Below are 22,092 nucleotides of genomic sequence, written 5' to 3'. Positions count from 1 at the left end.
TCTCCAAAGCCCCATTCCAGTTTCCAAAGTCAAGGTGAGACCATGGGAGCCAGAGCTGCCCCAGAGGGTCACAGCCTTTAAATATAAGGCTAACTACAGTGGATTGTGAGTGAGGATATTGATGAATTAACTGCTTATTTCAGATGGCTACAATGGGAAGACAGAGGAAAAATATTATATAAGAAGGGAAGGAAAACAACCTTGGCTGAGGTCATAAGTGAACTTTGAATTGAATTCCTAATTGCTTCCATTAGTTGAAACATTTATTTTAATAAGTTTTGGTTTGGGGTGGTGGTGGTTTTTTGGTTGTTTTTGTTTTTGTTTTTGTTTTGTTTTGTTTTTTTTGGGGGGGGGTGCTTTTGTTTTGTTTTGGGGGTTTGATTGTTTGTTTGTTTTTTTCCTTTTCTTGCCCTCAGCAGAACATTTCTCATTTGAATAGTTAATTTTTTGGCACTGAAACAGATACCAGAATTCAGTACATCATAATACACAGAAGGAGAATTTTTCAGCCAAAGACCCAGCTGATAGCAGTGGTCAGATTGCAAGCAATGGCATTTGCCCATAAAAAGGAGTGTCCTTGAAGCTCACCTGTAGCCCACTGCCCTTAGGACACAAACTCGTTAGTTTCTTATATTTGTATTCCAGTGCTATCTATTTCACTCTTGTATCCTAGATTTTAAAAAATATTCATTTTCAGACCATGACTTATTGTGCATGGCTTACTATTTTAGCAGGATTTAATATAACTAACATTTGAAAAAAACCTGAGAAAGTCTCACTTATTCTTTCATATGTTTTTTGAAGACAATGCTTTATTAACAAACACAGAATTACTATATCTGAGTTCAAGGTGACAAATAAGCCCTGGTACAAGTATGCACCTGGTCAGGGAATGTCACTGCAACTGAGTAAGGAAAGATTCCTGGTGTTTTAAGAACAAACATGGCAATGTAAAGAAAATTATTGGTGAATTAAAATACACCCCTCCAAGACCTTTCTTATGATAAATATGCTGTCTCCATGTGACCACTTGCAATTCCTCTTTGCCCACTTTATGAGATTATAGAAGCCTTATCACATTTCCATTAAAATCAAGGGCAAATATATCAGTGCTCTTTGCACAGGATGAGAATAAACCCTAACTATATTTCAGTAGCAATGTTCACTCCACAGAAGTTTCTTTGGCTATACTGATGTTCTGTTATGATTTAATAGGTGTGTTTCAGACAGAATTATGTGGATTTGAATATGGCCCTCCTGAGGAAAAGAACTGTAAAATTCTCCACCAAGAGCTGATCTTTGCCAACATTCATTGATAACTGATATTAATAAATAGGAACTGGTGGGCTGTCTTTCTGAAGTAGTATTCAGAGCCTGGATAACATTTTAAAATGCTGTAAAGCGAGAACACATATCCTGTCTGGCAAGCTGAGGTGTAAAATATGCTACATGCAACCAGATGGCTGCACAAGGTTGTCTGAAATTGCAGAAGGAGACCACAGCTTTCTTCTGTGGCTGCAAGAACCTGCCAGGAAGGTCTTGTGCTGTGCAGGAGCTGTTGCAGGGCTTGGCTCTGGAGTTTAAATGTCACTAAGCAGGCAACCGGGATGAATGGAAGACATGACATACTGAACTGTAGCTTTTTCAAGCATTTTTGCATGTGCTTTTTCTTTTTTTTTTCCTGTGCTGCCAGCTTTAACACTTTTTTTCTCTCCTTCTCTTATCAATATTACAAGTTTGGGTTCCCTTTTCTGTTCATTTTTAAGAACCTGCTACCTGTAGTGTCCACACAGAGGCACTGTGCTGTCTATGGGAGTCTTGTGCACATCAGAAACTTTACTCACAGCTATTCCACCACTGTGAATAAAGTGACCATTGCTTTCTCAAAGCCTGTTTCACCATTAAAGAGGAACAGTGGAGCTATAGGGCCAAAGACGCTGTTTGCATCTAGGAGTGATTCAGAAAGTATCCATTAAATCATTCAGCAACAGCTTTTTTTTCAGCCTTGGAAACCAGAAATGGCAGTCTTGAGAAGGCAAAACCTCTTCTTGTATGGATCCCTGCAGCATGAGCCTGAAGATGTGAAAGGAGGGTGCTCAAAGCAGCCGAGCAGTGACTCACATGTGGCACTTGGACTGAATCCGTCCTTGTCACCCCTCTGCAGCTGGGCAGCTTCTCAGAATCCCAGGTGGCTCCTTTTCAGTTCCTCACTTTCCTGAGGAGAAGCAGCTTCTTTTCAGCTGCATTTGTGCCTCTTGGAGAGAACGTTTAAGGCTTCTGTTGGAAGCTTGGGAGGTGTTGGTGGGCAAAAGAGTTTTCCTCTGTAAGGAACTAACTTTCCCAGTCACCCTTTCCCAACTCCCCTTGTTCCAGGGACTGGTTGCAGCCAGGATAAGCTGCCTCCTAACAGCAGCATTATGCTAGAATGCTTTATTGCTTAATAGCCCTAAGCTTTATGAGTGTGAATTGGCTCCCAAAAGCAAATGGCAGCCTCCACTCTTCAGCAGTCATGGTGAATTATAGGAGGATAAGGCAGTTAATTGAGGGGAAATCCCCTCACACAGATAAAGAAAGATTTCTACTAAATAGCCAGCACACGGAGAGCAGTGAAAACTTCCCTAAAGTAAGACTTGACTCTTTTACTCTACCGGACACCCAAAATATTTCCCAAGAAGCAAAGGGACGTGCATTAGTGTAGCTGAAATTTAGAAACTGGGCTGTCCTTCCCAGGCTCCAAACAGAAAACAGATTCAGTCTTTCTACTTTGCATTTAATGACTCCCACGTGCTTGAGAATTAGAAATTTTCTTTGTTAAAAATGAAGTGTACTCCTCGTGGATCAGCTTCTGAGTTGCTGATGCTCTGCTTGTTGAGTGTGTCAGCCAGGCCTTCAGGGCCACAGAGAAAAACACCTATTCTGGAGCTGTTAAGAAAATGAAAATATGGTCATAAACTAGGTATGGAGCAGTTGGATATTCTCCATGTAAATCATTTTTATGTTCTACAGATTTCCCCAATTACAGAAACTGAAGTAGAATTGGACGTCTATCTCCTAAACCTTATAACCCCTTAAAACTTACTGCTGCTTCTAAAACAAGCGCTGGGATAAATCTCAGCTCAGTCTTAGTCAGTGAAGACACGTTTATTGACCTCACTGAATCAAAGAAATAGAGATTCAAAGAGCTTATGGCACAAATTCTTGAGAGGACCAATTCTGGTTTTTTCTGCAAATTTTGGGTGGTTAGCTAAAGGTCCTCCATATTCAGGTTTGGTTTCTAGAAGTAGAAAGTTGTTTTGGAGGTATTTAGACACCACCTGATATTCCTATCTACTTCAGCTGGAAGAATAGGATTAGTTTTTTTAAATCTTCTCCTAGTATTAGGCACTCCAAGAAGTATCTTGTGAATAAGGCATAATTCTTTAAAAAATTGTAGGTCAAAATAATTTGGTCAAGATCATAGATCATGTCCACGGCTGAGAAAAGAATAGAAGATTCCTGGAGATAGGTAGGAAAAAACAATTCTCCTAAAACTTTATCAGCTGAAGGAACAAGATTGTGCTGTATGATATGTATGGCTATTAAATAGAGGAAGTCTAGAGACATAAATTTGCACAGGTTTACCCAGGATGCTTCCCCGCAATCGTTTTGAACTCATTTTCCCAGTTAGGTCTTCCATACAAGGTTTTCTGTTTCAGTCCTGTAATCACATCTTTCTCTTCTTCATGGTGCACTACGAAGTGAGTGGCCTGTGGGAAAAGAAGGACAGAGAACAGTTAAATGACAGTATTGTGTTCTAGTTAAAAAAATAATGTCAATACTGTTTGCATTATTTCCCTAATGAGATTATGGAATTTATTTTGCAAGGAAATTTAAGACTGATAAAACCCTGACTATCAGTGTCTGCCCCTTCCTTCGCCTCAAACTGGGGGATCTCAAGAGTTAAAGCTATGAAACACTGATCACAGCAATTAATTGTGAGGTTTTTTTCAATGAAGAGGTTTAGTCTAAGAACTCTAACCTAGGACTACAAATTTTAAAATCCATTCCCTTCAAATACAATAACATGACTCCCTTAGTCATAATGAAATCCTGCCGTTTTGAAATCTGGAAGGTTTGATCTGTATGAGGAGATCTTGCCTGTGTAACTTCACCCAGACCAGCTAAGTTAAGTAAAGCAAGGAAGAGAAGATGTGGTTAAAGGCATAAGCTCAGGCCTTACAAAATTCTGTAGACCTTTTACATGAGACAAAAACGTTTCAGGTAACTTTATCCCCAAGGAACAAAAAAGTGAGACTTTTCATTCCTTTCTGTTTTTTTGACATTGCATACATGATAATTTCCTTGCTGCTCCCCTCCCTGTCTGTCTAGCTGAGCTACAGCACTTCGGGCACATGGTGAATTTTCAACGGTGAGAAAAATGTAATATAAAACATCACTAAAGGTAACAGAGTGAGAGCCTTTCCTGACTCAATCCCACATTCACTAAAGGTAACAGAGTGAGAGCCTTTCCTGACTCAATCCCACATTCTCAAGTGTCTGCTCCTTTGCATCCCCACAGCAACTTGTCAGCTCAGGACCAGAGGACCCTTGAGTCCTGAAACAAATATGCTACTATTGTTCAAACTTGGTGCATTGGCTTCCCTGGTTCCTAAAGCTCTTAACTTCATGCTTTAGGCAGCATCAGCTGTTTCAGAGACTGGTACATGGTCAGCTGAGGTTCCTCCTGTGAGCAAAGCCTGCTTCCCACAGAGCACAGCTAGAGGAAACCAGAGAGAAGTGAGTGCACATTAACAGCTGATGCTATGTAACTACTGATGGATAACACCTGCCTGCATTCAAAACCTCTGCGAGCCAGATGGACGCCCAGGATAAAAGACCATTTGAATAGTTATGAAAGCAAATTTTCTAACATTAGCCCCAGATTCATGGCAGTGATATCCTCCACTGTGTGGTTACCTGAGTTTCATCCCAGCCTGTAAGGTAGATGTTATAGCTCAGAAACTCTGCGTTATTCTTCTCCTGCATTTGAGCCTCCAGAGATTGCAAGAGGTCAGCAAACCATTCAAAGGCATGAGTGTCCCTGCAAAGCCAGTAAAAATAAATCTGGAAGAGACAAGAATGAGCTGTCAGGGGACACAGGCATTTATGTTTTTTGGGTTTATGCTGCTGACAGAGTGAGGATTGTAGAGTTCTTGTAAAAATGTCCCAAACACTTCAGTAGATGGGTAGGATGGTATTGAAGCTATTCAGGAATTTTGATGCTGGGAGGGTTATAAAGCTGAATGACTGACTGCAAGAACAAGGAAATGTCTTCCTATTTCTCTTCCTCATTTTTAGTTTGCAATGTTTCCCCACTTACCTCCTTGTAAAACCATTTGTTAGGACATAAATAAATGATTTAGAGGTGAACTCTCTTTCTGTCTGCTGGCAGGCAAGTTAAAGTAGGTAACAAAACCAGTTCTGTTCTCTGAATATGACCATAACTGCGAAAGTGTGACCCCACACCTCTGCACAGGGAGTTTCCAGGGACAGGAGCGAGAGGAGGATGCTCCATTACTCTTCCACTTATGAAAAGCCTTTTCTTTGTGCAGGGGAAGGAATGCAATATTTTCCCAGGCTGTATTAGTGCCTTGAACTTTGTGTTTCTCAAGTAGATGATCACCACTGCAACTGGAAATTCCCAGGGCCATGTTCAGGATTAGCATGTGTGATTTGGCTTGTAGGCTATTTCTCCTTCATTATATTTTGCTTTAGATCCTCCTACTCTCCTCCTGCTAATCTTGAGAGGCAACTGGACTCTTCCTTCTTTTAGGACTCATGCATGCCTGGAGCCTGATCACCTTTGCTGTGCCTGCTTAGATTTGGGCCCTTGGCCCTTGAACAGTTACAGGGATCTGGGAAAGAGGACACAATACCTTCTTGAGCTTTAGGTTGGTGGCATCATGGCAATATTTGTACCAGACAGACTTGAGGACAGATGCAAAGGGGGTGACCCCTATTCCTGCTCCAACCAGCATCACAGTTTCATAACTGAACACATCCTCACTCGCTGTTCCAAAGGGGCCATCCACAGCTATCCTGGAATTGAGAGTATGCTTATTAAATCAATATTGAATGTTTATTAACACCATTTAAAATAACAGTTGAAAGATATTGTCTGCTACAATGCATATTTGGACTGAATACTAGTCAGCAAAAGGAGAGGTGAGATAGAAAAAACTGTAAAAAAGCATCTAAGACCCACATCTCTGTCACCATTTAAGGCTGGTATCCTGGTGCCATCAAATTGCTTGAGCAAAAGTTAAACTGGCATAGGTATTTGTTGACTTTGCCATGAAGACTCTTTGTACATACTTGGGCAACTTCCATGCCTCCTGGAATTCTTGTTTATCACAGCCACAGGCATTGAACAAGCCCTCTGTCCAGTCTCCTACGATACGGACATGAATGCTGAAGTAATCCTCTTCTGGAGCAGAAGTCAGTGTAAAGGGATGCCATTCCAGTTTAGACACTGCTGGACATTTGACAAAGATGTATTGTCCAACCTCCATCTTGAAGCCTTTTTTCATCATCTGGAGCTCAATTGTCTTGAAGGGATGAATGACCACCTACAGTGAGAAGGGCAATGGGAAAAATAAGGAAAGGAAATGTCTTTATCACTGATCACTGATGTATTTACATCCACCCACAACTCATCCTTTGGTATGAGGCAAGTAAGCAGGTGAAACTTCCTCCTAGCAGAACTGAGAGTGAGGAACAGCACCTGACAGGCAGATGAAAGCCTGCAGAGGATGCTGATGTTTGGTTGAAGTATTTCTTCACACCATGCTTGCAGTCACTCCAAAGGGGACAGGCCAGGCTGGCACATCTTGTAACACATCCCCAGATCTGTGTGTGCACATTGCGAACTCCAGATGGGCCTTACCCAGTGGCACAGAGCACAGAGTTAATGGGCCTGACTCTATATATAAGGCCCAAAACATAGGGCCTATGTGTCCTACAGATATTGGATAGAGAATACCACTGGAAATGATGTTTTCTTGTTTTAGTTGGGTGGGACCTTGACTATTCTTTAGAAACAATATTCTGGAAGCAAAAACAGTAATTCTGTCACTATAATTTTTAATCCTAAAGTTGCCTGCCAAAATTTTCATTTTTCAAACAGATTTGCAAGAGGGAGAATCAAGTCTTTCTGTCTGTTAATTTAGGTATTAACAATGTGTTTAGGATTGTGAAGGGAATATTCTGCCAACAGGGTGCTAAATAGACTCCACAGAAATACAACGTACAATATCACAGGATATTTCGGTAAAATTACCAAAAGCACTTCAATATTTAGGAGTCTTCCAATGTGTCAAAATCATTACAGAGCACGGTAGAGACACCTAAAGTCATTCCCCAAACCCTGCTATGATTTGAACAGGATGTGTCCTCAGGTTGCAGCACAGTGCCATGTGAGGAAATTACACTGGGAAATGCCAGGACAGTTTCCATGTGTTGAGCTTAGTGCTGTGCTACTTTGGCTGTTGCTTTCAGGATCAGTGTTAATATCTCTGCAACACACATGGCAATGAGAGCTCAGCATTAGATTTGGACACATAAAATAAATATGCCCTAACTTGCTTTCAGGGGTAAGTTGTTCTGTGTCTTAAGTCTCAAGTCTGTGGAATTTTTCACCCAATACAAAGAAAATTCGGGTTTTTTTGCCTAAGATTCAGTCCTGTGCCTTAGCTAACTTCCCCCTCTTGCTCACTTTTAGAGGCTACATTTGGATTTTAGATGTTTGCATCAGGACAGCAGCCAGAACACTCCTTCCACTGGTAATTTTGGTACATAGGAGCCTCTGCCTCTGCTGCACCATTTGGAAAAGAAGGTGATGCTTTGCCTGGTCTTAAGTGCAGCATCAGCAATTACCTTTGTGATAACAACCTTCTGCTGTGACCTCCAAAACCGCACCAGCCGCTCACACAGGTACAGAAACATAGGACCTACCACCCACTTCCATGTCTGTAAGCAGAAGAAAACAAGTCAGATGAAGAAGATCACAGAATCATAGAAAGGTTTGGGTTGGAAGAGATCTTAAAGGTTAATCTAGTTCCAACCCCCTGCTGCTGACAGGGACATCTTCCACTAGATGAGATGGCCACTTACGTCAAATCAAATCCTGGAAATGCTGTAAGCCCAGGTGACAAGTAATCTGTGTTCTTTATGAACCAGATTAGGGAATTCTTAAAATATATGACAGCTTCAAAGTTCTGGTCAGAGAGGGAATTTCTTTCTCTGTTGAGTGTTGCAGCTGCTTTTTAGTTTCTACTAGAATTACAGCAAGGTATTTTCCTGTAAGTAATTTTGTCTCTGTCTAAAAAAGAATGTAACCAAGTGAAATGTGGAGTAAAACTCTTAAGCTATTATTGACTCGGGTCTGTTTTACTGCAGGGAAGGATGTGGTTTCTGTTAACAGATCAGTCTGAAATGTGAAAAAAAAATCAGTCTCGTTAGTCAATAAAAGCTGAAGTCTCAAATTCACATTCCAGAGGTGTTATTTTCTGGTAATGATCATTAGTCCACTAGTAATGTTAAACTATTTATTATGAGAATTATAGCACTTTCTAAATATCCCCAGGAGCCATTATTTGCAGTTTACTTTTTGGATAAAAAGTTCTCAGATACCATTTGCTTTTTGCTTGTCTGTCAGTTGTGATTATTTTACAGAACACTGTAAGTGTGTTGTCTGTCTGAGCCTATTTCTGCTTACAACCCATTATGTCAAAATCTCTTGCTTCATGCAAAGAAAGCTGCCACTGAAGTGTGCTGAGGGTAATATGGCAGGTTTTCTATGCAAATTACAATAAACAGCAAACTGTAAACATTTTCAATTGGATTTACACACAAGCCAGCTGTTCTTACCATAGGAGGATTCCCTGCAAACTGGGGGATTGGGCAAGCCTCAATCTTGCCCCAGTGACTGAAGTTCTTGTGGCAAATCTCTGGGTTATGGTCAGCCAGACTTTCAGCTGTCTGTCCCGTACAATGCGACTGGGAAAAAAGTAAAGGTCATTAAGGCGATGTAATGAAAATTAAAGTATCTGTTCCTCAATGTTATTCTATTATGTACTACTCTATTTATATGGAGTTGTTGACTTCTACACTGCTACAGCTTTGATACAGTTTACTGCTCTAATCTACCCACAAAGTCACCATCAAAGAAATAAAAATGGGGAGGGAGTTTGTGGGGTAAAATCCTGATTCCAAGATTAGGTGAGGAACTGGGAGTTATGTCCATTACCACTTCCAGGATGTGGTCACAATTAAAAAGCTTCATTCTTTTCTGAGTTATCCTACTTTTTTCTTCAATTAAAAAAAACCTGACCAAAAGAAAAAAAACAACAAAACAACCAAAACCCAAGACCTGGAATGGACAAGTAATCAATTTGTTACTGAGCACTACAGGGATTATTTCTGCTGTTTATTTTAGAAATGTGGAAATCCCTTTCCAGCACACATTATTCCTTTGGCCCTTCCTCTCCCTTTAATGCTGTGGAGCAGCTGTTCAGGTGCTATGAATGAATACAGATGCTTTTGACACAAGCAGCTATTGCAGCTATAGGAACTTGCATCAGCCAATTATGTGGCCTCAATATTTCTTCTTGGTTTGTATTTTGTTTATTTGTTTGCTGTTGCTGTTTTTTCAGTATGAAGAATCCTGACTGATCCAGTACAGCTGTATTTCCAGTGGCAGAACTGATGCAGAGAGGTAATTTCAGTTTTGAGGAGCAAAAGTCTATTCTCTTTCTCTATTTCCTGCCTCTCTCTGGAGTTCTGCCAACCTCAGGATCTTAGTAGAAAAATTCAGATTAAGATCTGGTGAATTTTCCCTAGAAACAGTCTGCTTCTGATTAGGCGGTTCAGTTTTAAGCCAATGTGACTCTTTGATATCTTCTCCCCATGACATCTCTTTCTGCTACTCTAGCTCAGCTTCTGTGAACTAGACTACATTTGTGATATTTCAAAAACCCCATGGTATCTAAGCCATATGCATGCCTTTAAGTGAAAGATTTTCAGAGGATTGTTAGAAATCTCTGCACAGTGTTGAGAGATAAGACGTTGCTCATAAATGTTACTAATGAACCTCTTCTTCATTAAATGTTTGATTAATATCCTGTCTGAAAAATAAAGGGAAGCAGTCCAGCAGCATCACGAGTGTAATTTGCAGGAACATCAGCAGTTACAGTTCACTTCCCCACTAATGCCAACGGGTTCAGCTGAGCCCCCTCTGGGATGAGTTACAGGAACAGGAGGAGCCATTTCCTCCACTGCCCACCCCATTGCTTAAGGGAAAGAGGGCCTGGGGCTTTCTCCTTGCCCTATGCTCTGTCCGAGGTTTGACAATGTCAGCACCCTGTACAAGAGGAAGAAAAAGCTTATTTCCCCTTATCCCAGTGAAGATGCTCTTTCTAGTACTGTAATTAAGCATTCAGCAGTATAGCCTTATAATAACATATTTTTTTGGCTTTCCTTTAACTTCAAACGAGTGAACTGCACCTCTGTACTCCTCCTCTTTACATCTATTGTGTTGGGAAATCTGGGACATTTTTCTGTGACACACAGTTCATGCACAAATAAACATCAGTGCTATAAAAGTGCTGTAACAACTTGTAACAGACAAGAGTTATTGTAGAGTCAAAGAATTAAATCACACATGGCTCGGGTTGGAAGGGACCTTAAAGATCACCCAGTTCCAACCCCTCTGCCATGGGCAGGGACAACTTTCACTGGACCAGGATGCTCAGAGTCCAATCCAGCCTTGCATGGAACAATTCCAGGGATGGGGCAGCCACAATTTCCCTGGACAACCTGTGGCAGTGCCTCAACACCCTGACAGTAAAGGATTTCTTCCTAATATCTGATCTAAATCTACTCTCAATTTGAAGCCATTCCCCCTTGCCCTGTCACTCTGTACTCTTGGAAGTAGTCTCTCTCCACCTTTCTTGAATCTGCCCCTTTGATGTTATCAATAACCTTTGACTCAGCTTCCTGTAAAAACAAGGATGTGTGTTTGTATAGATATATGTGTGACCAGCCTTCTCTCCCCTGAGATAAACTGGCATTTATGCCTCCTCCTAACATGTTGCTTTGAGACTGTTAGTTCATACTCATTCCATGACATCCATCTTTGCACACTTGAAATGCCTTCCAAGAGTGTAACAAGCCCATCTCATAATTCTTAGTGTATTTTCTCTGAACTCAAATGTCATTATTACCTTGAAGGCCAAATAAGTGAGGTCACTGAGTTCACAGCTAGAAAGCATCCTTCCCTCTACAGATGAGAATATTCCTATGTATATCTGCTTCCAAAAGATAGCTGAATTTTGCTGACAACTACTGCTGCCCAAACTCTTTTCATTCAAGTACAAATAAGATGGTGGGAGTACAAGAACACTGAAGGAAAGAAAAACTCAACTTTTATAAAGTATATGCTCTCCACTGGCCTCTAGAAAGGGCCATGCTTGCTTCCTGATGGCATTGTGTAGTGATTACTGGCAAGTTTGGACATTGTGACAGTAACTATACAATGTCTGCTGCAGAAAACATGAACCACTTGTTGTTTTCCTCCCACAAGTTTTGCCTCAAACCATTTCCTTGTTATGAAAGTTGGAATGGACAAATATGCTGGGGGTAATTCCCACCTACCTTCTATTTTTGTTCTTCCTGTTTTACTTTCATTTCTGTCTTTTTTTATGGCACTAATGGACTGCAAGGAAGTGGTTTTGAATAGTCAATTTTCTTGGCATTTTTAAATTACACTTTCTATTGCATGTAGTATTTCCTTTAAAATGTGAAATATAGTGTAGTTATGAACTATCAAAATGTAGCTTGGACCACTTGAGTATTTTTTTTTTTATTAGCCAGATCTTTGGTTTTATAAAATGGATCTAAGGTTCTTTTTTCTAAGTGCTAAAATTGTGTTTGTATAGTGCTAAAACTGTTTCATTAGGGTTTTCTTTCAGAAGAAGATATGGAATGAAGCAACGGTGGAAAAAGGTGTTTGGCATTTGAAAGTTAGAAAACTTTACAAATGCCTATTTCTAAGTTGAAATAGCTAAAATCTATTCTTAAATGCTGCTGCTATTACAAGTTCATCCAAGCCTGAAACATGAATCTATATTACTACATTTTCATTATCCAGTCAAATTCTAGACTCTGTAATTTTTATACTGAGATCTCCTACATGCATGTGCATGATGAAATTCCTTGTAGGAGAGGAAGGTAAATTAACAGTTAGAAACAGAACCTGGGAAAAGAGCTTTACAGTTAAGATATCAGAAGAAGCTGAGTGCCAGTGAGCTTAAGTATGCCAAAGTCACATGAAACCTCCTGTGTGTGGACAGCTTGTTGCACATATCAGTGAGAGCCTCTTGACTCTCAGAGCCTCTGTTGGCCCATCACTACCATCAAAAACAACTGATACTCAGTGACAGAAGTCCCTATACTCATCTCTGAAGGAGGTTTTAAACAAAGATTCAGTAATTATCAAATATTTTGTGATAGTGCAAATACTCACCCGGCACCATGAATGACAAGGCCAATAAAGAAGATGACAAAGAGATGGTGGGTGTACCAAAATACTTCAAAATACGACCTTCGGATAGTTTTGGTGGATGAGGTGATGATGAGGATGAGGGCCAGTGTGATGACAACCCCAGTGATGCCAGCCAAGTATGTGAAAGCCACGTAGAGACCCCCCATGGGATTCTGTGAAATAATTGCACACGTTGGTGTAAGGAAGGGGCTGCACCAAGGCAGAGCCATTTGAGCCCCCACTCACCAAACCCTTTACCTTGTTACAAGTCTTTGAGTCATCTGATGCCAAAATCCCACTTCATTTTTGTTGCACTGCACATTTACATTTACTAAGGTGATTGGAAGTAGAAAGAAAGGGTTTTCCATGAATTAACACACCAAACATGGTTTGTTACTCTGCGATGGCTCAGCAGGACTCATTTGGGAAGGTGAATACATTTGCACAGCTCTGGTGTTAAGAGCTGGAGTCTTACATCCAAATTTTGGGAGCTAAATGAAAACTCTCCTTTCCTCTGGGGTTGCACAGCCATGGGACTCATAATTCATGCTCAGTGCTCTGCTGAGGAGCAGAGAAGTCCCTTCTTTTCTTTTTCTCCACAGAGCAGAGGTTAAACCACTCAATTTCAAAACTTTTGCCTTGATTTCTGCGTACCTTTCTGAGTGCCATGTCTAAGAGCACTGCTTTACAGGGTGTGTTTTTGCATAATGTTTAAAACTGCTTTGAAATCATCAGGTGAAAAAGTTTAAGTACTACTAAAGTTCAGCAATAATATTACTGGCAAATACAGAAGAATGGATTCTACAAGGTTTTTCTGCAAGATGGACCAAACCCAGACTGTGAATACCAGAAATAGGAACTCTACTCACATGATCTTATATAATCACCTAAACAAATATAATGATGACCATTCAGAGTCTGATATCACTTACCCCAATGGTTTGTCTGAAAAAGTTGACATAGCTTTCACCTGGTTTGTCTCCAAGGCCAGAAAGCACAGCTGCCAGAGTGCCTTTCTCTTCAACACGGGCTTGCACACTCCACTCCACGTTGAACAAGTGTGCAATGGTGTGAATTGCTGAGAGGGACACGAAAGGAACAATCAGCACTGACTACAAGTACTCGGTGGTTTTGGGTAACATTTGAAACTTCGTCACATTTGTCAACTGCAGCTTAAAAGCTTGGTTGCTCTCGCCCTGTTCATCAAAATTTTAGATCACTAATGTGTTTTACTGTTTAAGTTTTACCACCTGAAATTTACAGGTTTTTGGTGGAGAAAAGAATGAATAAAGGGAAATTTCCGGTATATTTTTGGTCAACAAAGGTTTTCAACGATTCAAGTAGTAATACCCTAACATGCAGGAAACTGAAACATGGAATGGCTTATATTATTTGCCAGGATCATCTTCATGCAGGACTTCTTGCAAAACAGCCAAGAAGTGAATCTGGATTTCTTTGATGTCACATTTGCTAGTGCTGCTTTGTTCTGCAGTTTTGCTAATAATTATTAGTAATATTCTTGCTGGGCTGAATGCATCCAAAAGCCTAAACCAGCTGAGGTGTTCACTCAAATTTCACTACATGTGAGTAGGGTAAAGTTGTACAATGCTTTTCAAAATTTGAACCACCTTCTATAAGCAGATACTTATTTACCTTCAAACAGGTCCAAGTTTTTAGATACTTTTTTGTGTAATTTCTATTATTTGTTTCAGATATGTTTGATAAGAAATAAATCTAAACAAGAACTAAACATATCTGGTTTTCAGGGGATTGCTGAATACCCTTTATTTTTAAACAATCAGAAATGGTACTGACAGTTCAAAATAAAGGCACTCTTTCTTATCTTTTGCTTTCTGACAGTTGGCACATATCTGGAAACTGATTTAAGTCTTGGGACACGCTGACTCCTTTAATAAAATCAGGTCTCTGCCCATATCCTTAAGAACTTGAATGCCACCTGGGTCCTGCATAAAATACACAAGGAAGCAATAAAGAAAGAAACATTAGAGTACAAACCAGTGTGAAGGGCAATCATCCAGGCCACCATCTTGTGAAAGGTGAGGTTTCTGTCCAGCTGTCGCCTGATCCTGGTAGAGCAGCACTTTGGATTGAAAGAAAAAGATATTTGAAGACTGTTTGTGTTATCTGTGCACACTTTTTAAAGGCAGGGACAAAAACAGAAGCCCTGAACACATTGGTGGCATTGCTAGGAAAAATTTAGAATTCCAAAATATAGGGCAAAAATATTTCTCCCTGTCTTTCATAAAACAGGAATTCCAGATTATGTTTTAACACATCCTACTGAAACAAAGTATTTTATAAAGAGAAAAAATTTAACCTCCAGTATGACAAAGGAATACATCTTATTTGTTTTAAATTGCATATTAAAAACAAAAGGAGGGATCACAGTCTGCCATGGCAGAGTGACTGCTTTGGTAGCACCAAGACCCTATTGTGGTTCACAATCTAGCAACAGGCTGCAAATTTGGATGTAACTGTCTCTGGGACCTCCCACTCCAAATCATGGCAGTGATATGAAGGTATTCCTTCCCCAAAATACTGGGTTTATGCCCCAGGCATTCACTTGGTTTTGGAGTTACCCCCCAAAAAAACCAGCAAAAATCTCTGCAGATACAAACCAAAGAAATTAATTGTCAAGAAAAGGAGGATGATGTTTTAATTACTAATGATGATGGGTTCCTAACAGGCCCCATCTGAATTGTGCTGCAGTCACCAGGAATCTTCCTAAAACCTTAAGTCTCTTTAAAGCTGACATTTGCTGTCTCCACACAGTAGAAGGCGTGATTGTCATGTGTTGTATGTGTGCATTGGGTTTGCTGACTGGATAAGGGAAGAAAACACTATGCAAACTACCACAAATGTTTCCTCACAGGAGGCAAACACTCTGGGGCTGTCACAATGGCTTCATATAATAATATTATAATAATGACCAGGAGGCATTTGGACTTTCTGTATCACCTATATTGAGAGACAATACAATAGAATAAAATGTAGAATAGTGAGGCAATGCTTGATCCGTTGCAAAACTGCTTGATCTAAGAAGTGAAGGCCAAGCAATTGCAGGGGGCTCCAGCCACCTTCAGTCATGAGGCTCATTAAGAGCAATGAATACAGCCATGAATGGCAATGCAAAACACACCACAGCTATTCCTTCAATTAAAACCAAGTCATTTTCTAACTTGTGATTTCTGCGTGGCAGGATGGAGAGAACAAGGCTTTTCAGTACATCCCCATTGAACACTGCGTTTGAACAGTTCTTTCCTCTTCTTGACCCTAATGACATTGCTGTTGGAAAGGTCACTACTCTTCCAATAAGTTATTTGACATTTAAATGATTTTTCTCATAGACCCTCACCTGCAGAGCATAGCTAACTAGAGACAACAGCACAACAAGCAGGAGCAGCTGTCCCCCTGTGCTAAGGCCACCACAGTGCTGCTACTGCCAGTGGCTCACTGGGCTGTGAGTGTTTTGCTTAAGATTTAAAATCACGTCCTTTCTGAGGTGTAACTTACTGCAAAAAAGCAGCTGGAGCTGAACAATCACCAGCTGTCTAAGAGTCCTTTCTGTGCCCCTCCCTGCCCTCCTTGCTCACCCTCAGAGCCCTTTGCTTCCTTATTCCCAGCTATCAGCAGAAGTGTATGCTGCCAGCAGGCAGCAGGGATGGAACTGTATCTCTCTGCCTGGGACTCACTTTTATGCTGGGCGTAGCCTGAGTGACCCTACCACAGTGCCCAAGGCAGAAGGACTGACAGCTTTCTCAAGACCTTGGTTAAAAAAGTTAAGTGATGCATGCTAGGAGAGGAGCAATTCAGGACAAGCAGCACAGAGTCCCAGCTGGAATACAATTTTCAACATCCAGAATCAGGTTTTAGCCTTCTAGTTGTCTCCATATGTATCCCTAGCTCTTCCACTGCTTTGAGCTCAGACCTCTGTCCAGCTTGCTTTCACCTGTGCAATCTCAAAAATTATTATGATCAAGATCTCAAAAATCTTACATGAATAAGATCTCATCACTATTTTCCAGTTGCATTCATCCATAGCAACATTAATTCTTTCTAAATTTATGTTCATTTTTGACTTCTGCAGTCAGAAGATTCAGCTCTGGGCTAGATGGAAGTACTGACTTTTTGTCTCTGGTTATTTTCTTATTGCTTCATATTCCACTTTCTTCCCTTATGAAGAACTCCTGAAACACTACATCTATTTTATCACTTCCTCTTCTGCTTTGCCTTTTCAGCCCCCACAAGCCATCTCATTTGCATTAAAAAATTTGTACCAGCTTTAGAGATGAAAAACAACTTCTGGGAACTGGTTTCATTGATTGTGTTTATGTTAAAAGTGTCCAGAAAGAAAGGATCATTATATTTTTGGAAGGACAATTCATGAACTTGAGAAGAATATTTATTTTTTACTGGGCCATGGCCTGCATTTTCTGCATTATTTCTGCTGTAATAGGCAGAAATCTAGATTTTGGATGTGTGATAGAGTCAGTACTATCATAGGAAGCCTCTCCAGCTGTCTCTTAGGATCAGTTGTTCTTTCCTTAGTGTCAGTTCCTCAGTGCTGTGTATAACATTTGCATTTGGCAGCTAGAAAAAGTCAAAAGGCCTGTGAACTATTTTATCTGAGATGGAAATGCAATTCAGACAAGAAAGAATATAATTTTTGAGCCAGCTGAAAAAAAAGTCTCAATCTGAAAGTCTATAAAAGACTACCCTAAGGACTGAGTGTGCAAAGACAGACAGGGGTTAATATTTACCCCTCTAAGTGGGTGTAGCATCAGTGACAAACAGTGAACATGTGTGAGCACCAACAGTCTCTGCCAGCCAAAAGAGGGGCTTTGCATCCAGGGCAGGACCATGCCCAGGAGGCAGGTAAAAAGAGAAAACTCAAAGGAGATTAATTCAAAGCTAAACTCTCAACAGAGCTCTAGGTACCCCACGGGCATCAGACCTCTGTCTTGCTCATAGCAAAACTCCAGGCTTATCTGCTGCTTGTAAGAGGACATCCTCAAAATACACTATATTTGGGGAACTTAGACAAAGTTTCTTGGTATATTTGCAAGTCTGTTTAGGTTATTATCTTTCATGAATTTTGAAATTCTTTCTTCATCTTACCGCACTTGATCCTCTGAGGAAGGAGAGCAGATTTCGACATACTGGCAGCAGAATCAGCATGCAATTGAAATTCAGGCAGGCTGCAGGGGCTCTTGCAAGAGCCAGAGCACGCTGTAATTAGAGAGATGCTGTTATTAAAAGCTTTACCTAAGACATCATCCAAGGTGTGGATAGGCACAGATTTCATTTATGCAATATATCACAACTTGTAAAGAGTGTGAGATCTAAAGTTCACATTCACACGTGAATGTGCAATGGAATCATGCTCTGGTCAAGTCAGAAACATATGTGCAGGCAGAACACAGTCCTGCAGACAAACAGACATCTCCTGTTTGCAGTTTTGAACTAATATGGTTGTAAGTGGTTGTATAAAAAGCTCCCTGTTACGTCTGGCATTCAACAGTCAAACACAGGTGCATATCTCTGCCATTAGTAGAGTTTTGTGTCCCAAGGCTGCAAAGAGTCTGTGGTTTCAGTTGATGGGGGTTATGGTAAATGGACAGCTTGTAAGAGAAGTGGTTTAAGTTCTCTGACAGTAAAGAAGTCTAAGCAAATTTGTTGCCTCAGTTTTTAGGAATCTGTTTTCTTAATGTTAGTCTTCACACCCTGAATTATTTAAGATTCTTGAGCTGTTTGAAATGAAGGAATAATGACCATATTAATCAAAATGCGATGAAGGGAAGAAAAATAATGTTTGCTGTCCTTGCATGGACTGAGACCCTTTTAGGTTTTAGCTGTTTGAGGTTACACTGAGCTCTACTTCTCCAAGAAAGAGTCTCTGTGACTTCAAAGGCAACTGCGCCATGATTGCAAAGGACAGGATTTGATCCACAGAGAAGCCGTATGCAGAGTGGGATTTCATGCTTTGTAGAATTAAACCATGGCTTTGCAAACCTTCAACAAAATGCTGTGCTCTGTAATCTGAAGCTTAGGCTGATTTTTATGTCTGTGATCAGGGTTTTAAAATATGTGAGCAAATTAATTTTCCCTGTCAACTGGTCATGACCTGTGGTAGCTTAGGAGGCAAGTTCATGGTAGGACACATAATGTTGCATTAACCACTTGGATTAGATGGAATAGCTCAGGATCCAGGATCATTTCACTAGCTGACTACCACTCACATTCCTGATGAATATAGGAATGATGATTGCTTTTCAGAGCCAATATCTTTATAAACTATTCACGCTCTGAAAAATAATTGCAAGGAGAAATGACTGCACAAGAGCTCAACAGCAATATTTTATTCATCTTTTGCTTAATAAAGTAGCTACAATTAATGCTGAATTTAATTACAAGGAGGATAATAGTTAACTGAAAACATCTTTAGAATGGGATGTCCCTATTTTGTATACCAGCTTTCTGTTCAGAAGCCCTGGACATCTGCTTGCATGTGACTTCTACACTACTCTGCTGCTCCAGCCACTAGATCCAGTTTTGATCAACAAAAACTGTGGTGTGCTCTGCCTGTGCCAAAATAAGAATTTCTTGTACTTACGCCAAGGAGCACTCTGGTGTAGAAGAATTTTGGTGGGACATCATACACAAGATAATACCACCAAAAGAGGAAGACATTTAAGCCCAGCCACACAAGCTGAAAGAGAATTAAACAGGAAGCTTACAGTTTGTTGTTAGAAATAATCCCTCCGAATTAACCGAGTTCAAATAACAGTCAGTTATTTCCCTGTGCTCCAGTTTGCACACAGAGCTGTACTGCAGGGTATAAAGTTTTCAGCAGAGATGACAGAAATTTTTCTGGTATAAATAGGTTCTGATGTGTGAACACAGGGTACAGGAGTGGCAGCAGACCAAAATACAGCAATGTGCAGCTGAAATGTTTTCATAGGTCAAGGATGTTAGGGTTGGTTGTATCAGGACTGTCACATTACAAGTGTTTAATTCTGAGTCCAGTTAAATCTCAAATACCATTGAAGGTTCGGGACTCTTCCAAATGGAAGAGTGAGAGGAAGACTTGGAAGCTGTGACAAAGAAGCTTGATATCTAAATTTAGATGGGCTAAATTACACATAGGGCTGAATTCTAGAAGAAGCTCTGAAATCAGTCAGCAGGGAATATTCAACACATGCCCTATGGTAGCATGTAGACTACTTAAAACCAGGCTTTTCTGTAGCTGTACTGCAGAATTTTCTCCCACTTACACATCCTGAGGTGCAGGTGTTCAGGGAAAGATGTTATTAACTCTTAGGCAGGCAGCTACAAGTTCATCTGGCAAAAAAAAATCCCAATGATTCTGCATATTCGCCCTTCTGGAGCTGGTTGGCTGATTTCACATCCCATATTGAAACAAATCTGTATCACTGCACTCAGTCTGAGTAGTTTTACTAAGTGGTCCATGAAAACAGAGAGAAAGTCTGAGAACTGGAAGTAACCCCAGAAAAGGTGACATTCCAGTTCCTCACCCCTCCTAACCCCTCCATACATTTTGCTAGTTCTTTGGCTCAAATAACACTGTAGAAAAACTTGGGATTATTTCAGATCTTGAAAATGTAAATAAATACTGGGAAATGAAGGGATTTCCATCAGGGTAAGGCAGTATATAGGAAATCCCCAAGTCCTCATTAGAACACCAAGCTCATCCCCGGATTAAGTGCTTAGGATATGTATTAAAAGTGATAGTGGCACACTCTGGCAGCATGTTTCTGTTTTGTTGAGGTACATCAGTAGGAATTGTATTTGTGCTGTTTCTGTCAAGCACTGGACAACCCTGTGCCTGCCCAGTGTGCAGCAAAGATGTAGAGGCCAAAGCAGAACACTTAGGTAAGGTTTCTAGTGTTAGTTTCCTTCCCTATTACCCTGACCTTGTTATAGCTTTGAGGTTCAAAACCCAAAATCCTTATTTGAGCAAAATAAAGGCCTCTTACTTAATTCTTTCAATATTTCAGATCTGGTGGCAAAAAAAAAAAAAAAAAAAAAAAAAAAAAAAAAAAAAAAAAAAAAAAAAAAAAAAAGCCAGAATTCACCTCTTGGCAGTTTCAACTTCCTCAAGTCACTGAAGGTGACAGTAAACAGGGTCACTCCCTTTCAAAGCACTGAAATGCCACAGCTGTGGGATTATGTTCCTAAATTACAAGGTCATACACAAGTTCTGATTGCTCATAAAGCAGAAAGATTTCTTGGGATAAAGATGCTCACATTTCAGCCACCACAAATATGCAAATTCTATGCCTTCTTTTTCTTCCTCTCAATATTTACATCTACTAACAAGAGGTAGCCACAAAACCTGAACTGCTCTTACATTTTGGTTTTGTGTATGTTTTTAATACATATATGTATAAGTACATAATATATGTATAGACCCCTTGTATCACACTGTGAAGCAAAAAAGAAAACACTAGAATATAAACTTGGTTCTCTCCAAGGACCGCCCTGCTTACTCTTTAGCACTTGTAAAGTCAGCCAGGATTTTCAATACTTTTAAATCTTGCTCAGAATTAAGTTAACCTACTTTCACAGCCCCTCTATGCAAACTGTAAACAAATTCAATTCAAATACTAGTTGTCTTAGTGAAGGATTCACGAAATCTCTTCTATAAATTCATGTATCTGACATTAATAAATATTTTATACCATCAAGACACTGCACTTTCAGTCACATCTGCTTCTGTTCATGAAAGTGCAAGAAAGGATGATTGTTTTGATTGCTTTCTCTGTTAAAGTGCATAGTTGAGTTCTAAAGTTATTTGTTTTGCTAAAGTATTTCTAACACAGTGAAGTTAATACATGATCATTTCTCAGTTAACAATCAAGACCTACAGCAACTGAAATACCAGAGAGCTCCTTAAAAATTATTCCCTTGAAGCATTTCCCTGCATTTGCTGCCCCAGTTTCAGCATAATCAGGTGCAATTTTCACAGGCACAGTGAGAACTGATCAGCACAACTTTCTGTAGAACTTTTCACTGGACACAAATCGCAATAAAAATTGTACTTACAACAACGAAGATGGACAGTCCTTCATTCTCCACCCAGTTCCCCATGGCTGCCTGAGATGTGTGTGCACAACAGCCCCTCTCTCTCTGGGACAGCCTCTACGTCTTCTCTCAGGAGGAAGTGAGAGCAGAAGGTTGCAGCACCCTGTTTCCTTTCTCATTCATTTGGGCAATAAGTTAACCATTTAATCAGGACCCCAGTTCTGTTTCAAATATGTTTCTACCATTTTTACATATAATGTTTCATTACTCAAATACATATAAATTATTGAAATAGACTTTTTCATTTTGATACAAAGGATAAAATAAATTATACAACTGGTCAGGTTTTCTGCTAAAAAATGTATCACCACTTTATATAACTTTTAATGCTGAAGTGTAAAGCAGAAAGCACAGAAGAGTTACCTCTGCCCAGACCTGCCTCTTTT

At 40.1% G+C, this 22,092-nt stretch overlaps 1 protein-coding gene across 1 annotated transcript; it reads right to left on the bottom strand.

Annotated features, from left to right (window-relative positions):
• Positions 1-779: 779 nt before the first annotated feature.
• On the bottom strand, positions 780-21,796 carry CYBB (cytochrome b-245 beta chain). Its single transcript, XM_066314038.1, has 12 exons — positions 21,668-21,796; positions 19,215-19,310; positions 17,720-17,830; positions 14,597-14,681; positions 13,513-13,658; positions 8,908-9,036; positions 7,915-8,007; positions 6,355-6,608; positions 5,916-6,078; positions 4,957-5,103; positions 3,622-3,746; positions 780-2,922 (listed from the first exon to the last, which is right to left on the bottom strand). Exons 1-12 carry the CDS (start codon positions 21,710-21,712, stop codon positions 2,796-2,798), a joined length of 1,521 nt encoding a protein of 506 aa, XP_066170135.1. The 5' UTR covers positions 21,713-21,796; the 3' UTR covers positions 780-2,795.
• Positions 21,797-22,092: the final 296 nt, after the last annotated feature.

The sequence above is a fragment of the Sylvia atricapilla genome, chromosome 2 (genome assembly GCF_009819655.1).
Source record: "Sylvia atricapilla isolate bSylAtr1 chromosome 2, bSylAtr1.pri, whole genome shotgun sequence".
NCBI classification, from domain to species: Eukaryota; Metazoa; Chordata; class Aves; order Passeriformes; family Sylviidae; genus Sylvia; species Sylvia atricapilla.
This window is presented reverse-complemented; position numbering and strand designations above follow the sequence as displayed.

What these genes read in the sequence shown, in the direction of transcription:
- CYBB (XM_066314038.1), bottom strand. Translation starts at nt 21,712, where the DNA reads ATGGGGAACTGGGTGGAGAATGAAGGACTGTCCATCTTCGTTGTT. An exon ending in TTGCAGGGAATCCTCCTATG is followed by an intron (nt 8,008 to 8,907) that starts GTAAGAACAGCT and finishes TTCTGCTTACAG; the next exon opens with ACATGGAAGTGGGTGGTAGG. An exon ending in AGAAGGTTGTTATCACAAAG is followed by an intron (nt 6,609 to 7,914) that starts GTAATTGCTGAT and finishes TTCTCACTGTAG; the next exon opens with GTGGTCATTCATCCCTTCAA.